Source organism: Trichechus manatus, unplaced genomic scaffold (genome assembly GCF_000243295.1).
Source record: "Trichechus manatus latirostris isolate Lorelei unplaced genomic scaffold, TriManLat1.0 scaffold00120, whole genome shotgun sequence".
In the NCBI taxonomy this organism is placed as follows: Eukaryota; Metazoa; Chordata; class Mammalia; order Sirenia; family Trichechidae; genus Trichechus; species Trichechus manatus.
In genome coordinates, this window is record NW_004444056.1 from 2,512,705 (window position 1) to 2,533,180 (window position 20,476).

A 20,476-nucleotide genomic window follows, 5' to 3' on the forward strand; every position below is an offset into this window, starting at 1 on the left:
ACAAGCAACCAAAGACAAAATAGATAAATGGTACCTCAACAAATTTAAAAACTTTTGTTCATTAAAAGACTTTATCAACAAAGTGAAGAGACAACCTACAAATTGGGAGAAAAATTTTGGGAACCATATATCTGACAAGGGTTTACTATCCAGAGTATATAAAGAACTACTGCAACTTAACAACAGAAATACAAATAACCCAAACAAAAAATGGGCAAAGGACTTGAATAGACATTTTTTTCAAAGAAGAAATACAAATGGCCGATAAGCAGATGCAAAGTTGTTCAACATCGTTAGTCATTAGGGAAATGCAAATCAAAACCAGAATGAGCTATCATTTCACACCCACTAGAATAACTATGATCTTAAAAAAGGACAACAGGTGTTGGTGAGGATGTGGAAAAATTGAAACCCTCATGCATTTCTTGTGAAATTGTAAAATGGTACAGCCACTGTGGAAAAATTTGGCAGTTCCTCAAAAAGTTAAACAACAGAATTACCATATGATCCAGCAATTTCACTTCTAGCATATACCGTAAAGAAATGAAAGCAGGAAGACATCCAGGCCTCCTGTACATTGATGTTCATCTCATCAGTACTGACAATATCTAAAAGGTGGAAATAGCCTAAATGTTCATCAACAGGTGAATGGATAAACAAAATGTGGTATATCCATACAGTGGAATATTATTCAGCCATAAAGAGAAATGAAATCCTGATACATGCTACAACATGGATGAACCTTGAAAAAACATCAAGCTGAATAGAATAAGCCAGTCAGAAAAAGACAAATATCGTGTGATCCTCTGATATGAAATATCTAGAGTAGGCACATGTAGAGAGACCAGAATTCATTATTGGTTACCAGGGACTGGCAGGAGGGAGGGGGAAAGGACACGTTGCTTAGGGGACACCGAGCTTCTGTTAAGGGTGATGGAAAGGGTTGGAAGCGGACAGTGGTGATGGTTGAACAACATGATGAACATAATGTCACTGAATTATACGTGTAAAAAATGTTAAAATGGCAAATGTTTTGTTAAGTATATATTTACCACAAAAAGTAAAAAACTACTGCCTCCTGCAGAGAATGACTATGACGTGACAGACGAGAACTCAGAAACACACGGTGTGCTGGTGTCTGCTCTTCTGCAGCACCTGAGCCTAAGCTCAGAGCCTCCCCATGCTCAGAGACCCCACAGGCCACCTGAAGGGCGGAGGTAGATTAAACAGGGCGATGTCTCCCTGAGCACGGTTGTTCAGCACCCCAGACTATGTGATGGACCTAAGGAGGAGATGCCCCTTCTGCTGGGGTGGCCTCAGGGACAGAGAGGCCAGAGAGCAGGGGGCTCAGCTCAGGCTCATGGGGCTGCCCTGAAACAAAGTGCCACAGACTGGGTGGCTTAAAGCATCAGAAAGTAATTCTGTCACACTCCTGAGGGCCACAAGTTCCAATTCAGGGTGTCATCTGTGCCATGCTCTCTCTAAAGGCTCCCAGGAGAATCCTTCTTCCTTGCCTCTTCCAGCTTCTGGTGGCCCCAGGCATTCCTTGGCTTGTGGTGGCATCACTCCGACTCAGCATCCTTCGCAGCCATCTTCCCTGTGTGTCTGTGGTCCTCCCTCTCCTCTCCTTATAAGGACAGCAGTCATTGGATTCAGGGCCCACCCTACTCTAGTATGACCCTGTCTTAACTTGAAAACATTTTCAAAGACCCTATTTCCAAACAAGGTCACATAGACAGGTACTGGGGGGTTAGGACTTAAACACATCTTTTTGGGGAACACAATCCAACCCACAACGGGACTTCCCAGAGTCACATAGCAAATAATGTAAACCTGCTTATTCGCTGACCCTGCCACCGTGGACAAAACACTGAGGGTTTTGCAGATGTCACTTCACTGCTTACGATGTAGCTGTGTGGCCTGGGGGCCTCATGTCACTGTCTGTGTCCCTTCCTAGGTGGTGGGTGCCAGCTCCGTGGAGCCCGTTATGGAGGCCGATGGCGGCAGAGGTGCTGGAAGGGTAAGTGACCACAGCAGCTTTTGGCAGAGGTGGGCTGAAGCTATTGTCTGGAAGGGTCATGGCCTGGAGGGTGTGGGTTGGAATCAGCGTTGAGCTCCTGGCCAGGTGTGTCCCTATTGGGGGTGGGGGGGCATTTATGATGCTCATTTAGTCATGTTGTCATTACATAATTGTGAGGGCTGGCAGACCCAGAGACCAAGCTGGGCACCCAGGCAGTGACCACAATAAACCCCTGAGTGGCTGCAATAACCTAGGAGGGCAATAAATGGATAAGAGCTCCAGGAGCTGGTTGTTAAGTTCACCAGGTCCGGGGTGGTGGGGAGGGCAGAGGGAGAATGGGAGCGAGGGAAAGGGAAGAAAGGAGGGAGGGAGGAGGGGAGAGAGGGAGGGAGGGAGGGAGAGTGAGAGAGGGAGGAAGAGAGAGCAAGAGAGAGAGAGGGTGGGCGCTGATGGAGCTGGCTGAGTGGTGGTCAGAGCTGTGAGCGTGGGTGCATTCTCTGGACTGACTGTACACGGAGTGTTTGGGCACTCTATTGTGTGTGAACTCTGCCTTGGTGAGATGGTAACAGGGATGGATTACCCAATCAGCAAGGTATGCACAGGCTTATTGTGCTTACTTACTGATCTGGAAGGCACAATTTCACATTGGGTTTCACCACAAAGATATGGTGAAGCCCTCCAGATTAGTAAGTAAGCACAATTAAGCCCGTGCGTACCTTGCTTACTGTAAGCTGGTGCATACATGCTTACCAGTTAATCCACCCCTGGATGGTAGTGGACGTGGTGCCAACCCTTGACAGGGCACAGCAGTCCCAGGAGAGACTTAGGCTATGAAGAGCTGGTGGTGGGCAGAGGGGCTCCACCAGACCTGGCCGGGGAAAGAGGAGGGGACAGGCCATGCCGCAGGGAGGCGACAGTGCCTGTGAGCACCCTAGCTTCTTGCTGGCTTGTCTGGCGCCCGCTCCATCTAGACTTCTAGCGGCAGCTCTGTGCTTAAGTGCCCACCCTGCCCTGCCAGGACTTCTGTGTGACCGTGGCCACGGCCCCTCCTCTGCCCTGACTGCCTCATCTGTGCAATGGGGCACTTGGGAGACTAGACAGGGCCCTGCGTGTCTGCTGCCAGCACACAGTGAATGCGCAGTACGGGGTCTGTGGTCCTGAACCATCAGGCCTCATAGCTGGTGCCACCAATGACAGTAAGGAGCCCCAGGCCTGCATTCCGGAAGGTGCTTCTCTCGGCCCCCACGGTGTGTCCCGCTCCCCTCCAGGCTCAAGAGAAATGAGATAGAACTGCCCCATATACAGAGGGTCCCCTTTGGAGGCAGGAGCTTCTCCCCAGGGTCTCTGGGCTGCCGCCTCTGGGGCACAGTCCCCACATTGTCTCCTACAAGCCACCTCACTCATCCTTCATGCTCCTGCCGGCCCTCCCTCCATCTCCCACTCTCCCTCCCTCTCTTCCTCTATCCCCTTCTCCCTCCCTCTCTCTCCCTCCGCTCTCCCTCCTTTCTTCCCTTTCCCTCCCTCCCATTCTCCCTCTGCCTTCCCCCCACCCCAGGACCTGGTGAACTTAGCAACCAGTTCCTGGAGCTCTTATCCATTTATTGTCCCTTTAGGTTACTGCAGCCACTGAGGGGTTTATCGTGGTCACCTCACTTCGGATGGGTGAGGAATCAGGCTCAGATAGAGAGGTAACTTGGCCAAGGTCCCTGCACCTGAGGATAGGGCTGGGGGCTGGGCTGGAGCCTCAGACTTCCGGTCTCCAAGCTCCCTGAAGAAGGGTGGATAGGACCTGCCTTCACCCAGTGACCTACTTCCTTGGCCTGGTAAACCTCAGATCTTCGTGCCAGCAAGCATTGCTTTTGTGACTTGCATTTTTATAAGAAAACACTGATTCCATGCCCTGGGTACATGAGTGGACACAGGGTGAGCCCCTGCTGAGGTGGTGCTGGTCCCAGGGGGCGCCTGCCTGTGTCGCTCCCCCGCTCCCCTCAGCGGGGCTCTGTCCAAACAGGGGCCGGACACAGGCTGACCTTGAGGAGACCCGTGAGGCTTTCAGGGACCTAGGAAGCATTTCACGTGGCTAAGTGGAGTATAGGGAGATTTTAAAATAAAAACCAAGTGAGTAAGCAGAGAAGTGCCCAGGGAAAGGCACAGGTGGGACCTGTAGCATTGCCCAGCCTCGCCCTGCCCCTCCGCCCCACCTCCCCTACCTCTGCTTTGCCCCAGGACCTGCCCCAGGGTCACTGACAAATGCTAGCCACAAGAGTCAGCCCCTAGCCATGTTTGCATTTTCTGTCCTGGCTGATGGTCCTCCAGACAACACAGAGCTGTAGTGTTCTGTGTTCTGAGACTCTGGAGAGCACGAGGCAGAGCTCTTGCAGCCTTCACCGACCTGAGCCACACCCCCAGAACCTGGCCTGCCATGGGAGCAGTCATGCTTGGCTCACAGATGGACACGGACTCCCCAGTCAGGCGGAAACCCGCAATAGTACACCTAAGGTGCCCGCCTTAGCAAGTCGAGTCATTGCCGAGCAGGGACCTCTGGCATCTCCATATGGGTACAGCGCTCCCTCCCACTGGCGACCACTCAGTCTGAGCTGGCGTCTCTGTGCAGTGACCCCTGGAGCCTCTGCTCTAGTCCCCGGGCCCACCAGCCATCTGGAGGCAGGAACGGCGCCGGAGCCTGTCAGCTTGAAAGAGGCCTGGATGCCTCCCAGCCATGTGGTGAGCACTGAGAGGCAGCCGGCCAGTGAGCAGCCAGCCCTGCCCTTGTAGAGCGCATGTGTCAGAGGCCTGAGCCCAAAGGGACATTGGAGACGGGGTCCTTCAGAGCAGTAGGAAGCTGTGAGGGCCACCTGGGTCGGGGAAGTTTCCCTGGAGCCGGTGAGCTAGGACGGTGAGAGCTGGGATGTGGAGCAGAGGGAGGGGACGTTCTGTGCAGGAACAGCAGGTGCAGAGCATGGGCTGGAGAGAGGAGGCTTCACACAGGTCCCATGTCCCACAGCCTCTGGTGTAGAATGGGATCCCATGGCAGAGGCTGATAGGGGTTTTGGAGCCTGAATCAGAGAATGTTCTAGCTGAAAGGGTCCTGAAAGATATTTTTAACATGTTTAATCCTGCAGACAGACCCAGGTTTAGGAGCTAGTCCTGGCTCCATTTCTCACCAACTGTGATGCGTTGGGCAGGCTACATCCTCTCTGAGCCTCACATTTCCCCCCAGGCAGTGGTGATATGCGTTGCTGTGAGGACCAAAGAGACACCCAGTGCCTTTGATGGGCAGAAAGATGACCGGGTGTCCCTGAGGTCAGGGCTGTACCTGGGCCAGGTGATGCGCAGGGCCCTGCCGTGGGCAGACAGCACAAGCTGTTCCACTCTCTTTTTGCCTTCTCCCCCAGGATCCAGCCTTCCATGGGCTCCGCACAGTGTCCCTGGCATGCAGCAGTTGAGTGCTGGGGTATAGTTCAAATTTAGATCTCCTTTTTTGTTTCCCCAGCAGCACCGGGGGCCAGCCCCCCGGCAGACACCAAACCTAACAACAAAACCAACTGTTTCCGGGCCTCCAAGGATCTCTGCCACCCAAGCCCGGGGTTGGTGTGCCTGGGTCTGGGCCATGTTTTCCCTCCATGAGGAGAAATTGATCTTGAGTTGGGATTTTGGCAGTGTAAAGGGTTTAGAGGGCCAGCTACAGACTTTGAGGGCACAGTCCCCAAGACCACCCTCACTTCTGACACCAACTGCCAGGTTGAGGGTTCCCAAACCAACCTCAGTTTCAATAATTCACTAGAACTCAGACTGACTGAGGCTTTTATACTCACCACTGCGTCAAGGCGATTCTGACTCCTGGCAGCCCCACGCCTGTCAGAGTAGGACTGTGCTCACAGAGTTTTCAGTGGCTGATATTTTGGAAGTAGATCACTAGGTCTTTCTTCCAAGGTACCTCTGTGTGGACTCCAACCTCCAACCTTTTGGTTAGCAGCTGAGTGTGTTAACAATTTGCACCACCCAGGGACTCTGCCTGTTCTATAAAGCCTGTAAATTCAGCTGGGCCCTCGTATCAGGGACCAGTCATGGTTACAGCAGAGCTGGCCACGCCATCCTCAACACCGCGGGGACCCACATCTCTGGGTGCACTGCCTGCAAGCTGGTGTGTCCCTCTTGGCCTGTCCCCATCCTGCATGGCTCCTCTTGCCCACTGCCTACCCCGTGGCCCTCCCTGATTTTAGCAGGCCATGCAGCACAGCCTGCTGGGTGCCATAGCTGGTCCCTGAGAACCAGGGTGTCCAGTGAGTCACAAGGGTGCCTTTGGGCCAAGGGGCAGGTCATCAAGACAGTGGGGTCAGGTCACCCCACCACTATGGCCTTCACCTCTTGGGTCCCAAGCTCCTCAACTGAAAATGGGAGTGGCAGCTATACCCAAAGGCAGTGATGCTTTCAGGGCAATAGAGGGTGAAGGGTGGCTGGGCCCCAGGAGACCCCACAATGTTGCCCCCCATCCTTTCCTCATCCTTCCCCTGGCCCCCTCCTCCCCCTTGGCAGTCCTGAGAGATGTCACCACCAGAGAGGACTCCCGAGTGGGCAGAGAGCTTGGCCGCTTGGCAAGGGTGTGAGGAGTGGCCGGCACCGGGCTTGGTAGGGTGTGGCACTCAGGGAGTCGTGATTCTGTGGGTCTGTGATAATCTTTCTCTGCCTGGCAGATGTTGAACCTGCAGTCCTCCTCTGTGATCCTGAACTACTTAAAATAAACTGCGAAAGGGAGCCAAAGCTCGTGTGACATCTCCTGTTCAAGGAGCAAGGGTTTCATTAGATAAAGGGCCCGGTGGGATGATGAGGCTTCAAAGCCTGTCCTGGTCGGGAAGCCAGCCCCTCCTCGGGCCCCCCAGTGCCCAGCGCCCTATGGAGGGGCCTCCTTGTCCCCATTGCCAGACGAGGACAGGGTGGGGAGGAGACCTGCAGCGTTTGCCCAGCTAGGAAGGCAGGGCCAGGCTTCGTGCCGAGCCCGAGCCCAGCTCTACCGATTTCTCCTTAAAAGCTGCAGAGTTTATGTCAAAAATATTTTCGGCTTATTTTTCTAAAAAAATTTTTGTTATGGAAGTTTTAAAACATTGTATACAAAAGTAGAGATATTAGGTACAACAAGTCCTCATGCAATCCCTACCAGCTCAAGAAACTTCAACTTGACAATGTCCTTGTTTCTTCTGTCCTCTCCCCACCACACTTTTTTTTTTTTTGCTGTAATATTTTGAAACAAATCTCAGACTTTGTTTTATTTCACTCAAACTAATGTGAAACTTATTTAAGATGTTTTCCTGTTAAACAGGAGAACAATGTCTCTGGCCTCGGTTTCGCCATCTGTGCACAGACGTGTAGAGACAAATACTTCCGGCTCTGGCATCCTGGGAAATTCAATAAACATCCTTGGCACTCCTAAAATCATCCTAAATTTGTAACGAGATGGCTGCACTCTTTGCTGCCAGCAGAAACCTCATCCCAAGAGAGGAAATGCTTGGGGGAGGGGGGCTTTCAAAAGTACAGGAAGCGATTTCATTTCCTGACGGGGCACTTCTGGAGGCTTGGCAGGCCATTGTGAAATGAGAGGGTATGAGCAACCTGCCAAAACCAGACAGGATTTTATGTACAGCAGTGTGAGCTTAGGATCTGGGGAGGGGTTATTTATTCCCATTTTACAGAATTAAAAACTGAGGCTCAGAGAGAAGTGACCCATCCAGGGTCGTACAACTGATGAGGGGCTGAGCAGTGAGCCTTTGGTCTATCCCATACCTAGCCACTGCCTCACAATCAGACAGGGAAACCTAGGCCAGACAGGAGGCCCTGACTGAGTCTCCAGCCTCAGATCCCAGAGTTCATGCCTGTCCCCTCACCCCCAGCCCCAGCCTGCCTCCCACCATGGGTCTATGTTCTGCTCCCCTCACCAGCCCTTGCATCAGATTGGGCTAGGGTGCTGAAAACCAACAGTGTCACTGTGGCCAGGGGATGGATGTCCCTGGAGCAGGCCAGCGGCCTCACTGCCCAGCACTTGTATGCAGAGGTCCTAGATGAGATGAGAGGACGAGGCAATGGGCAGCCCAGGGCCTGTGGATGTGGGGAGGGCAGGGCTCTGTGTAAGGGTTGTGGCTAGCGACAAGTTTGCAGATGTTTATTGGTTTTCTTCCTCTTTTACAAAATGCTCTTGGTAAAAATTTAGAAAATACAGACAAAACACTCAGATAAGAAAAGTCACTCAGTATCCTTCTACCCCAAAAGCAACCAACAGGGACATTTTGGTGTATTTCCTTCCAGTCTTTTTCAATGCTTGTTGTCTTAGGCTGGGTTCTCTAGCGAAGCAAAACCAGTGAAGCAGATATCTATGTATATATATGTGTGTGTGTGTGTGTGTATTTGTTGTTGTTGTTGTTAGGTGCTGTCAAGTTGGTTCCAACTCATAGCAGCCCTATGTACAACAGAACAGAGCACTGCCCGGTCTTGCATCATCCTCATGATGGTTGTTATGCTTGAGCCCATTGTTGCAGCCACTGAGTTAGTCCATCTCATTTAGGGTCTTCCTCTTTTTCACTGACCTTCTACTTTACCAAGCATGATGTCCTTCTCCAGGGACTGATCCCTCCTGATAACATGTCCAAAGTATGTGAGATGAAGTCTCACTATTCTCGCTTCTAAGGAGCATTCTGGCTGTACTTCTTCCAAGATAGATCTGTTTGTCCTTTTGGCAGTCCATGGTATATTCAATATTCTTCACCAACACCATAATTCAAAGGCGTCAATTGTTCTTTAGTCTTCCTTATTCATTGTTCACCTTTCTCACGGGTATAAGGCGATTGAAACAACATGGCTTGGGTCAAGAGACAGAGAAATAGGGAGAGAGATTTATATCAAGGAAATGGCTCACACGGTTGTAGAGGCTGGAAAGTCCCAAGACTGTGGGTCAGGCTGGAGGCTTCTCCTGACTCATGTAGCTGCAGGGGCTGGCGAACACAAGATCGGCAGGTCAGAGAGCAGGCCTCTGGCTCACAGGCTGCAGAGACGAACAAATTGCTAGCTCAAGTCCCAAGAGCTAGAGGTCAGATGAGGATCCAGAGCAAGCAAAAGCCAGTGAGCTTTGCCAGACAGTCCACCTACATTGGATGCAGGCCACACCCCCAAATGAACTACCTTTCAACTGATAGGCTGCTCATAGCAGATGTCATCATGGAGATGATTACAACATTACATAGCTGCCAAACTGCATCATAACTGCCAAATCACTGAGAATCATGGCCCAGACAAGCTGACACACAGCCTTAACCATCACACTTATAAATACATTTTTTGGCATAAAAATTATATGCTACTGTATGCCATTTTGTAACTTGCTTTTTTCTCTTAACAATATAACTCAACACTTTTACATAGTTCTCTAAAATGCCATTTTAATGGCTACCTTTTGTGCAGGACCCTGCTTTATATTTCCAGTTCTTTATTGTTGGACAGTATCAGCTTTAAAATTTTTTAAAACATTTTTAATTATGAATGGAATGAATACCTGTTTTTAAAAGTGTAAACAATAAAGTGAGATGAAAGCCCTCTGCTGCCCGCCCTTCCCCAGGCCCCTCTTCCCACCAGCGTTGGGTATGGGCCCTGCAGACCTGGGCAGGAGCAGCTTTTTTTTTTTTTTTAACTTAAAGGCATATTATAGGTAATATTATGACTTGTCTTAGAGCTCTTTTAACATCTGTAAACATAAATCCATATTGTAGTTAATGACTTCATATTGTTTCTTTTCTCTTGTTAAAAAAATAAGCATGCATACTTGTGGCAGAAGCTTAGACAGCATTTAAGGAGATAAGATGGGAAGTGAAAGTCCTCTGGTCCCCAGTCTCCCCACCAACAGCTTGGGCTCTTGGCAGGAGGAAGGTCTGCGTCTACTGCTCCGTGCCACCGGGCAGCACTGCTGGGCACAGGGCACACCAACTCCAGGCTGACCAGAGCTGTTCTCTTTCCAGCTCGACTGCAGAAAGCCTTCCTCTAAAACGAGGCGTGAGAAGGAGAGGCAGAGCTGCAAGAGCTGCGGGGAGACCTTCAACTCCATCACCAAGAGGAGGCACCGCTGCAAGCAGTGCAGCGCAGTGAGTCCAGGCGCTACCTGCAAAGGCTGATCAGGAGGGAGGCAGCTGGGAGGGGGGAAGGCATGGGGCCAGAGCTCGTAGACGCACCTCCCTGAAAGCCCCGGAGACCTGTGCCCCACAGATGAGCAAGGCACAGCTCTGAGTGCAGGTAAGACAGTTTCCTCTAAAGTACAGGCTCAAGATATTTCCCTGGTCGGCTCTGAGCCCCGCACGCTTATTGCAGTGGAAACCATGCTAGGTTTGGGGCCACAGACCAAGCTCAGCATCCCGAGCCAGTGCTGCCAGATGCTGGCCAGGTGGGCTTGAGTCAAATTGAGGCACCCATAGCTTCACGCCCGTGAGGCTGGAAGGAGGTACTGGGAAGTACCGGGCAGTGGGTACTGGGTGGGAGCACCCTTCTGCTGACACCACTGCCCCTCGTCGTTCATCCCCCAAAGCCTCTTCTCCTGAGGATGGGCAGTCCCCAAGGATGCCTGTCATTGATTCAAATATTTTTAGATGAGGTCATTAATAATTGAATACTGTATTAGCACGTAGACCCAGCCCAGAGCTACCTTGAGGAGAAATTGGGGCTGCTTTCCAAGGTAGGCCTGGGCCTGGAGCAGTGCTCCTGTTGCACCCTGCATAGAGCAGTACCAAGCAAGATGGATGGATGGACAGATGGACAGATGGATGGAAATTAAACTGAGGGCTCCCTCAGGGACTATACCAGACCTTTTTACTACCCCAGACCCCACCCACCCCAACCACCAGCAGCCTCTCCTCTCCCTGCCCCACCTGATCATTTGGTTCATTTGGTCTCAGCAAAAGCATGCGTCTCCGACAGCACCAGTGCCCCCAACCCTGGTGTGTCAGTCCCCTATGACACATCCCTGTCATCTCCCGCTAGGCTAAGGGGGCCTTAGGAGTAAAGGCTGTGGCCCATGTGGACTCCCTCCGCCTGTCCACGCTAACACCATATACTTGTGGGGGTGCTTTATGGGGTTTATGTCCCGGCCATGTCAACGTCGGGGCTGCCCTTGGTAAATTCGGCCCAAGAGCGGGCTCTGCACTCCCCTCAGGTCTAGGGAGCTGAGTCACCTTTCTTTTTATCAAAGCTTGTTTTCCCGTGACCCTGCTCCACACCACCCCCCACCATGAGTGGAAACCTGCTTGGCCTACCTAGAAACCACAGGAGGACCAGGGAAAAGAACTGTCCACTTCCATACCCTGGTGGACTTCCTCCTCTTTTCTCCATGCACACAGACCCCGGGACTCTACTGTGCAGACAGGGAGGGAGCTTGGTGGGCACCACCTCAGGCCCGCCTCCCCATCCCGCCCCGTCATAGCCCTTCGCCCTTTCAACCCTCCTGTCGCCAGGAGCTGGGGTCACAGGTGGCCTCTATCTTGCAGGTCATCTGTGGGAAGTGCTCCGAGTTCAAGACTGAGAACAGCAGGCAGAGCCGGGTCTGCAAGGAGTGTTTCCTGACCCTATCAGGGGAGCCTACCAGCCCTGAAGTGGCCGTCGAGCCCAAGAAGGGCACAGAGGTGGGTGGGCCACAGGGGCCCCCGAGGACGTGCCCTATCTCCCTCTGCAGCCTCCCCTGGGCCCAGTACAGACGTGGGGGTTTCAGTGGGGTTCACAGGCCCTAGGGAACTGGATGAGCCTCTGGGAGCACCTCACAACTGAATGTAGGACTGTGAATGGGTGGGGCGGGATTGGGGGGCGGCTCTCCAGTCCCCAGCACAGCTTGCAGGCCGTGGACCATCTTTACCCAGGAGTTAGATAGGGGACCAGTGTCACCGGGCTTGGAAGATGTGACCTGGAGCTGCCCACCCCAGGGGACCTACTGCTCATCCTCGGTAGGCGTAAGGGCTCCCCACTCCCAGTCCAGGGGCCCCTCCTCCTCCTCCCTCCTCCTTCTCAGGGTGGCCCCACTTCCCAGCCTTCCTTCCACACAGGCAGAGTCCAGGAAAGCTGGAGAAGAGAGAAAGTAGTTTTTCATACAAGAGCACCCTTCTCTTCTCACATAAGACAGCCCCACAGTTCTCAAGGCTTCGGTCTCCTGGGAGGTTCTTTAAAATGCCCATCTCCCACCCCTAAGTTTCCCATTCTGAGTCTGGGTGGACCTGCCTCATTGTGCAGATGGACCACTTGGCAGGTGATGTCTGAGGTGCAGGGAGCTTCCAGGTGGCCTGGGAGTTTGTCTCCATAATTCATCTTCAATATGTTAGAAGAAATGGAAAGGTGTGTGTATGTGTGTGTGTGCGTGCATGTGTGTGTTCGTGTGCATGTATGCATGGGGTGTGTGTGTGTGCAGGGTGTGTACATACTTGTGTGGTGTGGTGTGTGCATGTGTGATGTGCACATGTGTGCACATGTGTGGTACGGTGTGTGCACATGTGTGTGATGTGTGTTCATGTGTGGTGTGCATGCATGTGTGCACGTGTGTGTGCATATATGGTATGTGCATATGTGTGTGGTGTGCTTGCATGTCTGCACGTGTGTGTCCATGTATGGTATGTCCATACGTGTGTGGTGTGTGTGTGGTGTGCTTGCATGTGTGCACATACGGTGTATGTGCGTGTGTGTGTATGGTATGATATGTGTGTGCCTGGTGTGTGGTATACAGTGATTTACAACAATGTCGTAAGTCCCTTTTCCTCTTAAACACACTCTGGTATTTTCTGTTCCATTTGTTTCTTTTTACTTTTTAACGCTGGCCCACTCCATTGATTCCACATCCTCTTCATGGGTCCAGCCTGCAATGTGGGAAACCCTACTCTGTACCAAGCAGCCCAGGCCTTGCAGAGTGAAGGCGACCCCAGAGCCAGTTTCGCCTGGTTAGGGCGTCTCTCCTGCACCTCTCTCACCAGGTGTGACCCACACAGGCTTCGGTCATGTTTCCGAGGCCTGTAACCTTCCTAGCAGTGTCCTTATGGAGGATGAGCTAAGAATGCAGATGAAAAAGCATCCTAACCTGCCCTCTCTGTGTCCCCAGAGGCCGTCTGCCATGGACCCCCAGCACAGCCTGCTCTGCGGCACCCTGCAGCTGTCGGAAGACGGCAAGGCCTGGAGTGAGGTGTGGGCCTCCATCCCCAGGACAGACCCACAGGCGCTGCACCTGTGGGGAAGCAGCCAGGTGCACATCTCCACCTCCTTGGAGGGCTGTGTGGGGTGGGGGGAGCGGGTTATGGGAGCCGCTATGCTCAGTGCAGCCCCAGAGCCTGAGTGGGGAGGGGTAGAACGTCCTGAGGAAAGCCAGTGGGGCTGGATGCAACGCCGAGCCAGCTGCTGGGACAGGCCTGTGGTGCCAACTGGCTAAACCTAACCTAGGGCCTCGGCCTCCTCAGCTGTAGACCTTGCTGCACGGCGAGGCCTGGCGGTGCCTGCAGGTTCTGTTAGGAGGGACATGACCTGGCCAGGGTCACCCAGCTGGGCCACAGAGCTGCCTTCCCAGCCAGGCCTATCCCCAAGCGTTCCCATCCCTCCTTGGCCATCCCATCTCTCCCCCACTCCAGTCCTGCAGAGCGTGTCCTAGAAACGGGACTGTTGGCTGAAATCCTGGGAGTGGTTCTACACTAGCCCTACAAGCCTTGGACTTAGCAACCTGGGGACAGATGCTGCTGGTACCAGGAGGGTGGCCAGGTGCTGTGCCTATGCAATGAGTTTTGAGTCAGAGTCTGAGTCAGGGAGGGCTTCTTGGTGGAGGCACTCTTCTGATTGCCCCCAGAACCTCAAGACTGCTGGGTTTGGCCAGATGTCCAGCATTCTCCCCCTTGGTGAGCTCATTCAGGGACACAGTGGCTTGTGACTTCAGGGCCTCCTGGCCACCTGCCTGAAGGCCTGGGGCCTGAGCTTGCCAGGTACTTACCCTCTATTTCCCTGATACTGGCCCACTTTTTCCTTTACAAGATTCACTCTAAATGGAATTTTTTGTGTGTGTGTGCTTTTGGTGAAAGTTTACAGAGCAAATTAGTTTCTCATTCAACAATTTATACACAAATTGTTTTGTAACATTGGTTGCAATCCTCACGATGTATCAACACTCTCCCCTTCTCCGCTCTGGGTTCCCTGTTTCCATTTGTCCAGTTTTTCTGTCCCTTCCTGCCTTCTCGTCTTTGCTTTTGGGCAGGTATTGCCCATTTGGTCTCATATACTTGACTGAACTAAGAATCTCGTTCCTTACATGTGTCATTGTTTGCTTTATAGGCCTGTCTAATCTTTGGTTGAAAGGTGGACTTCCGGAGTGGCTTCAGTTCTGAGTTAGCAGGGTGTCCAGGGGCCGTAGTCTCAGGGGTTCCTCCAGTCTCTGTCAGAGCAGTAAGTCTGGTCTTTTTTTGTGAATTTAATTCTGCATTTTACTTCCACTCTGTCAGGGACCGTCTACTGTGATCCCTGTCAGAGCTGCTGCTGGTGGTAGCTGGGCACTATCTAGTTCTTCTGGGTTCAGGCGGACGGAGGCTGTGGTACTTGTGGTCCGTTAGTCCTTTGGACTAATATTTCCCTTGTATCTTTGGTTTTCTTCATTCTCTTTTTCTCTGGATGCAATGGGACCAGTAGATGTATCTTAGATGGCCACTCACAAGCTTTTAAGGCCCCAAACTCTGCTCACCAAAGTCGGATGTAGGACATTTTCTTTTACGAATTATGTTATGCCAATTGACCTAGATGTGCCCTGAGACCATGGTCTGCAGCCCTCAGCCCCAGTAACTCAGTCCCTAAAGGTGTTTTGATGTGTCTAGTAATCTTCTATGACTTTCCTTTGGTCAAGTTGTGCTGAATTCCCTGTATGGTGTGTTGTCTTTCCCTTCACCAAAGTTAACACTTGTCTACTATAATTCGTGATTTCCTCTCCCCACCCCTCCCCTCCCTCATAACCATCAAAGATTGTTTCTTTCTGTGTGAAAACCTTTTCTGGAGTTTTTATAATAGTGATCTTATACATTTGTCCTTTTGTGATTGACTTATTTCATTCAGCTTAATGACTTCCAGATTCATCCATGTTGTGAGATGTTTCACGGATTCAGCATTGTTCTTTATCTTTGCGTAGTACTCCATTGTGTGTATGTACCATAATTTGTTTATCCATTCACCTGTTGATGGGCACCTAGATTGTTTCCATCTTTTTGCTATTGTGTACAGTGCTGCAATGAACATGGGCATGTGTATGTCTATTCACGTTAGGCTCTTATTTCTCTAGGATATGTTCCTAGGAGTGAGATTGCTGGATCATATTGTATTTCTATTTCTAGCTTTTTAAGGAAGTACCATATTGTTGGTGGCATAGTGGCTAAGAGCTACGGCTGCTAACCAAAATTTCAGCAGTTCAAATCCACCAGGCACTCCCTGGAAACCCTATGAGGCAGTTCTGCTCTGTCCTACAAGTCGGAATCTACTCAACGGCAACGGGTTTGGTTTTGGTTTATATCATTTTCCATAGTGGTTGTACCATTTTACACTCCCACCAGCAGTGCATAAGAGTTCCAATCTCCCTACAATCTCTCCAACATTTGTTATTTTCTGTTTTTTTTTTTTATTAGTGCCAGTAGTGTTGGGCCGAGATGGTATCTCATTGTAGTTTTGATTTGCATTTCTCTAATGGCTAATTATACCAAGCATTTCCTCATGTGTTTGTTAGCTGCCTGAATGTCTTCTTTGATGAAGTGTCTGTTCATTCTTTTGCCCATTTTTTAAATTGGACTATTTGTCTTTTTGTTGTTGAGATGTTGAAGTATGTTATAGATTTTAGAGATTAGACCTTTGTTGAATATGTCATAGCCCAAAATTTTTTCCCAGTCTGTAGCTTCTCTTTTTATTCTTTTGGTGGAGTCTTTTGATGAACATAAGTGTTTAATTTTTAGGAGATCCCAGTTATCTAGTTTATCTTCTGGTGTTTGTGTACTGTTAGTTATGGTTTGTAACCTATTTATGCCATATATTAGGACCCCTAGCTTTGTCCCTATTTTTTCTTCCATGATCTTTTTGTTTTAGGTTTTTGATCTATTTTAAATTAGTTTTTGTGTATGATGTGAGGTATGGGTCCTGTTTCATTTTTTTAAAGATGGACATCCAGTTTTGCCAGTACCATTTGTTAAAGAGACTATCTTTTCCTCCATTTAATGGACTTTGAGCCTTTGTCAAAGATCAGCTGACCATAGGTGGATGGATTTACATCTGAGTTCTCGATTCTGTTCCATTGGTCTATGAGTCTGTTGTTGTACCGGTACCAGGCTGTTCTGACTACCATGGCTGTATAATAGGTTCTGAGATCAGGTAGTATGAGACCTCCTCCTTTGTTCTTCTTCTTCAGTAATGCTTTACTTATCTGGGGCATCTTTCCTTTCCATATAAAGTTAGTAGTTAGTTTTTCCATCTCGTTAAAGAATGCTTTTGATGTTTGGATAAAGATTGCATTATATTGGTAGATGGCTTTAGGTAGAACTGACGTTTTCACAATGATGAGTCTTCCTACCCAGGAGCATCATATGTTTTTCCACTTGTTTAGGTCTCTTTCGGTTTCTTGCAGTAATGTTTTGTGGTTTTCTTTGTGTAGGTTTTAAAGGGAAATGTTAAATTTCACTCCTCTAAGAAGTGAGTCAGCTGTACTCTATAGAGATAGGCAGAGACAACCAAAACAGGCACCCCAGAAACAAATGATCACTGAAGGCTGGCTTGGCCCTGGGACCCCCAGCCAAGACCACACTCCCTGCTGTGCCCCACACCCACCCCAGTCCCCCATCAGAAAGTCAGGAGCATGGAAAGGCCCAGCGCTCTCCTGGGCAGGTGGGGCTCTAGTGCCAAGCAGCACTAGGGCCACTGGACCCCTGAGAAAGAGCCGGGTGAGGGGGCTGTCCTTCCCCCTGCATTCATTCATCCCTTCACTCACTCACTCACTCATTCATCCCTGTTGGTGGGAGAGGAGGGGCAGGGCGGGGTGGAAGAACCCATGCCGCCCCGAATGCGGGCAGAGGCTTGGGCTAACTCCTCCAAGGGAGAGAGGAAGGAAGAGGGGGGCATTTCCAGCCAGCCTCCTCTCCCAGCACAGACCCTGGCAGGCTTCTGTGGCTAGGAAAGAAGGGGCAGTTGAACTCGGGCTCTCTGGCAAGCTCCTTGTCCAGTGGAGGGACCCATGCAGCCTCCTATGAGTCCCACATGCTGCCTCCTTGTGTCTCAGGTAGTCCCTGCCTGGTGTCCCGTGGGGCTGGGGGCAGTCCGAGGGTGGGCAAGAGTCTGATGGTCCCTATGACCCCATCTGTTAGATGCCTTTAAAGTGAGGGGCAGGGCATCCCCAGCCGCCCGCCCTGGGCTGTGGCCAGCCTGTCCCCGGTCCCCTCACTCTGGGACAGCTGGCCGAGGGGGAGGGGTGCGGCGGGTCCAAGGCAGGGTGGGCATCTCACCAGTCCAGCTCAGCGCCCGCCCTTCTGCTGGTGGAGGGGGAAATGCCCTGGAGCGGGCTACCTGGAGGCGGGGCTGCTCACCCACCCTTCCCTGCTGCAGGATGGACAGCTGCCCCGCACCATTCCCCTGCCCGGCTGCAAGGTGAACGCCCCAGACCCCGCAGAGAAGCCTGACCTCCGGCACCTGCTGAAGCTGCACCACGCACACCTGTGCCTGTACCTGGACACCCAGACTCCTGAGCTGCAACAGCGGTGGCTGGAGGCCCTCAGTGCCGCTGCTCACGGGGACCCGGTGTTGCCCAGCCCGGGGACCCCATAGTCCTAGGCCTCGTGGGCACAGAGCTCCGTGAGCCAAGCCTTCTGCCTGTTGCCAGGATGTGGCCCAAGGCCCCTCCAGGCCCTGTCTCCTCAAGGCTCTTCTGGTTCCTCCCGCCTGGCTCCATGCAGCCCCCTGGTGCTGGTGTGCGATGTCCCGCAGAGCAGCGATGCAGTGCAGCCATGTTGCCTCCCACCTCTCAGCCTGTCTGCCACTCACACCCCTACATTTGCCCCTGTGCTCACTCTACCAGGTAAAGGCATTAGGACTGACACGGGGGCCAACAGGTTAGCTCAGGTCACAGGCCCAGGACCCAGGGCCAGGGGTGTTACCCGAAGCAGGTCCTGCCCAGTGCGGCTTCTCATCAGTAAAGTCCCAGGTAGCCGGCAAGGAGGAGGAAGGGCATTTATTGCAAGCGAACAGGCAAGGAGCAAGGAGGCGTATACCTTAAATCAAGCTCCTCGAACAAAGGGAGGCAGAAACTTCTATACCGTCTGTCCCGAGGAAGTACGTACAAACATCATGGACTACAGAGGTTATCATGGCACGCAGGTGCAGTAAGACAAATTGCATTTTTTTCCTTCATTATTTACAGAAAATGGCAGATAAGTCCTGCCCTCGGTGGCGATTTTAATATTAGGTCTTAATAAGACTTAGGTTACTTTAGGACACTTTTGAGGCTAGTAAACTGATTTGGCTAGTTATGGCTGATTTAAGGCAGAAGCTGAGTTACAGGCAGCGCTCAGGGTCTTGATAATAACGGACAGGAGGAGCCGGTCTTGCTTGATAGTGGCTGAGCAGCTGCTGGCTGTGCTCGCTATTGGGGCACCTGGTGCCGCAGGGGCCCCCATTTCAGAGATGAGAAAACTGAGGCCCAGAGAGGGGCAGCCACTTGCTCAATGTTACCCAACACGTCTTGCAAAGAGCAGTGTGGCTGGCAGGAGGGCGGGAGGGCAAATTCTCAATAAAAATTGTCTAAGGGTCATGAAGCACAGCACGAAGGGGACAGCCATGGCTGTGCTCAGTGGTCTGAGCTCTTCCCAAGGCCCTGCCCTACTGGTGGAAGTCCTACAGCCTGTTATCTCGTGTCTGCAGCTGCCCCACAGAGCAGGCCAGAGACCCTGTGTCCAGCTCCTCTGCAACCTCTGCTGCCCTGTCTACACTAGGTGAAGCTGAGCATGGCTCTGGATCCCAACTCCTCTTGATTCCAGATCTTACTCTACCCTTGAGGGCTGGCGAGGGTCAGAGTGTCCCCTCCTCCACCTCACAGTCTACTACCCAGTGCTGGGATGAGGCAGGGGTCCCCTGCTCCAGACACACTGTGTCTGAGGCCTGCAAGGGGCAGGCGGGCAGGTCTGGGTGAGCCTGCCTACCGTCCAGGAAGTCCCCGGACATTGAGTCCCTTCTGTGAGCTGGCGTAAGGGCTCATCTGCACAAATAAATGCTGGCAGCCAGCAAGCAGGCTGGCAGCAGGAGGACCATGCAGCCTCAGTTCTTTACTGGCCCCTCAGGGGGATATGGGGGGAATGCAGCGGGGGTGGGAGGTGGGGGGCGACAGGCCTGGCATGGTGGTAAGCAAACTCCAGCTCATTGGATGCTGACAGCAAGAGATGGGACTGAGAAGCTCAGAGAGGGACTCAAAACTGCATAGTCAGCAGGTGTTGGGCGGAGGGAGTGGGGAGGCTGCATGACCAGGCCTGCAGGTGCTACATTATCCCCTCTGGGGTCTCCAAAGGCCTCCCGGTGATGCAGGGCCAGGAGCCAGGTGGCCGGGGCCTTGACTCAAGCACTGAGCCTGTTGTGAGGTGGACAGGAGTGATTGTCACGGCTAGCAGGGACACTCAGGCCACAGATGTGCAGTGTGAGGTATTGGGAGACGTTAGGAAGGCCATGGGGTCCATCTGCACCAGAGCCCCGAGGACCTCTGGGAGAAAGAGTGGCTTGTTTAGGGACGATGGTGGAGGGGCGTCCAGTCACTTAGGGAGGCGAGCCCTTCTAGAAGGGGAGGGCTGGCCCTGTCCGCTCCCTGGCAGCACAACCACAGCACCACACAGGGACACCTCTCAGAAGGGTGGCTGCCACACAGCCCTGGGTGACCCAGGGGCTCTGACCCGGGTGCTGAGATGACTGGGATGGGTGACTGGTCACAGGTGAGGTGGAGCAAGATACAGGTGAGCTTATGAAGAGTCCCTGCCGCCCTGTGCCTACCCGGACTGTGCCTTGCTGTATACCTGGGCCCTGCCACGTGTCCTGACATCGACACTCCGCACCCTGTGGTGGGCGTCCTGGCCCCATTTTACACCTGAGGAACCTGAGGCCTGGTAAGTGGAAGCAGCTGTGCCCGCTACTGGGCAAGGAAAGAATCAGACCCTGCCTGCCTGCACGGGGTCTGGCCAGCCCTGAAGGAGCCCAGTGCCCCCCGCTCAGGGAGAGGGAGCGGCAGAGGCGCTGTTTGGAGGAGCCCCAGGGCCGCCCACCCCTCCCCACACTGCTCAGTGCGTGGGCACTTCCGGCTCTCCTTCGCCGCCTTCGCCTTTGGGTCTTCTCCAGAGCCTGACAGCTCATTCAGTGGTGTGCACGGAACACCTGCTATGGGCCAGGCTCCCATGAAGTGCCTTTGAGAGTTGGGATGTTGTCTCT

General features: G+C 52.3%; 1 protein-coding gene across 3 annotated transcripts in view; it reads left to right on the forward strand.

Annotated features, from left to right (window-relative positions):
* FGD3 (FYVE, RhoGEF and PH domain containing 3) overlaps positions 1–20,262 on the forward strand; it is an 88,828-nt gene extending 68,566 nt beyond the window's left edge. For all 3 annotated transcript variants that reach the window (XM_023738610.1, XM_023738611.1, XM_004384246.3), the window contains 5 exons: positions 1,958–2,020; positions 10,018–10,140; positions 11,533–11,667; positions 13,122–13,262; positions 17,621–20,262. In XM_023738610.1, coding sequence (XP_023594378.1) covers positions 1,958–2,020; positions 10,018–10,140; positions 11,533–11,667; positions 13,122–13,262; positions 17,621–17,839 — 681 coding nt within the window. In that variant the 3' untranslated portion in view covers positions 17,840–20,262. The remainder of the gene's footprint in view (positions 1–1,957; positions 2,021–10,017; positions 10,141–11,532; positions 11,668–13,121; positions 13,263–17,620) is intronic.
* The last annotated feature ends 214 nt before the right edge of the window (positions 20,263–20,476 follow it).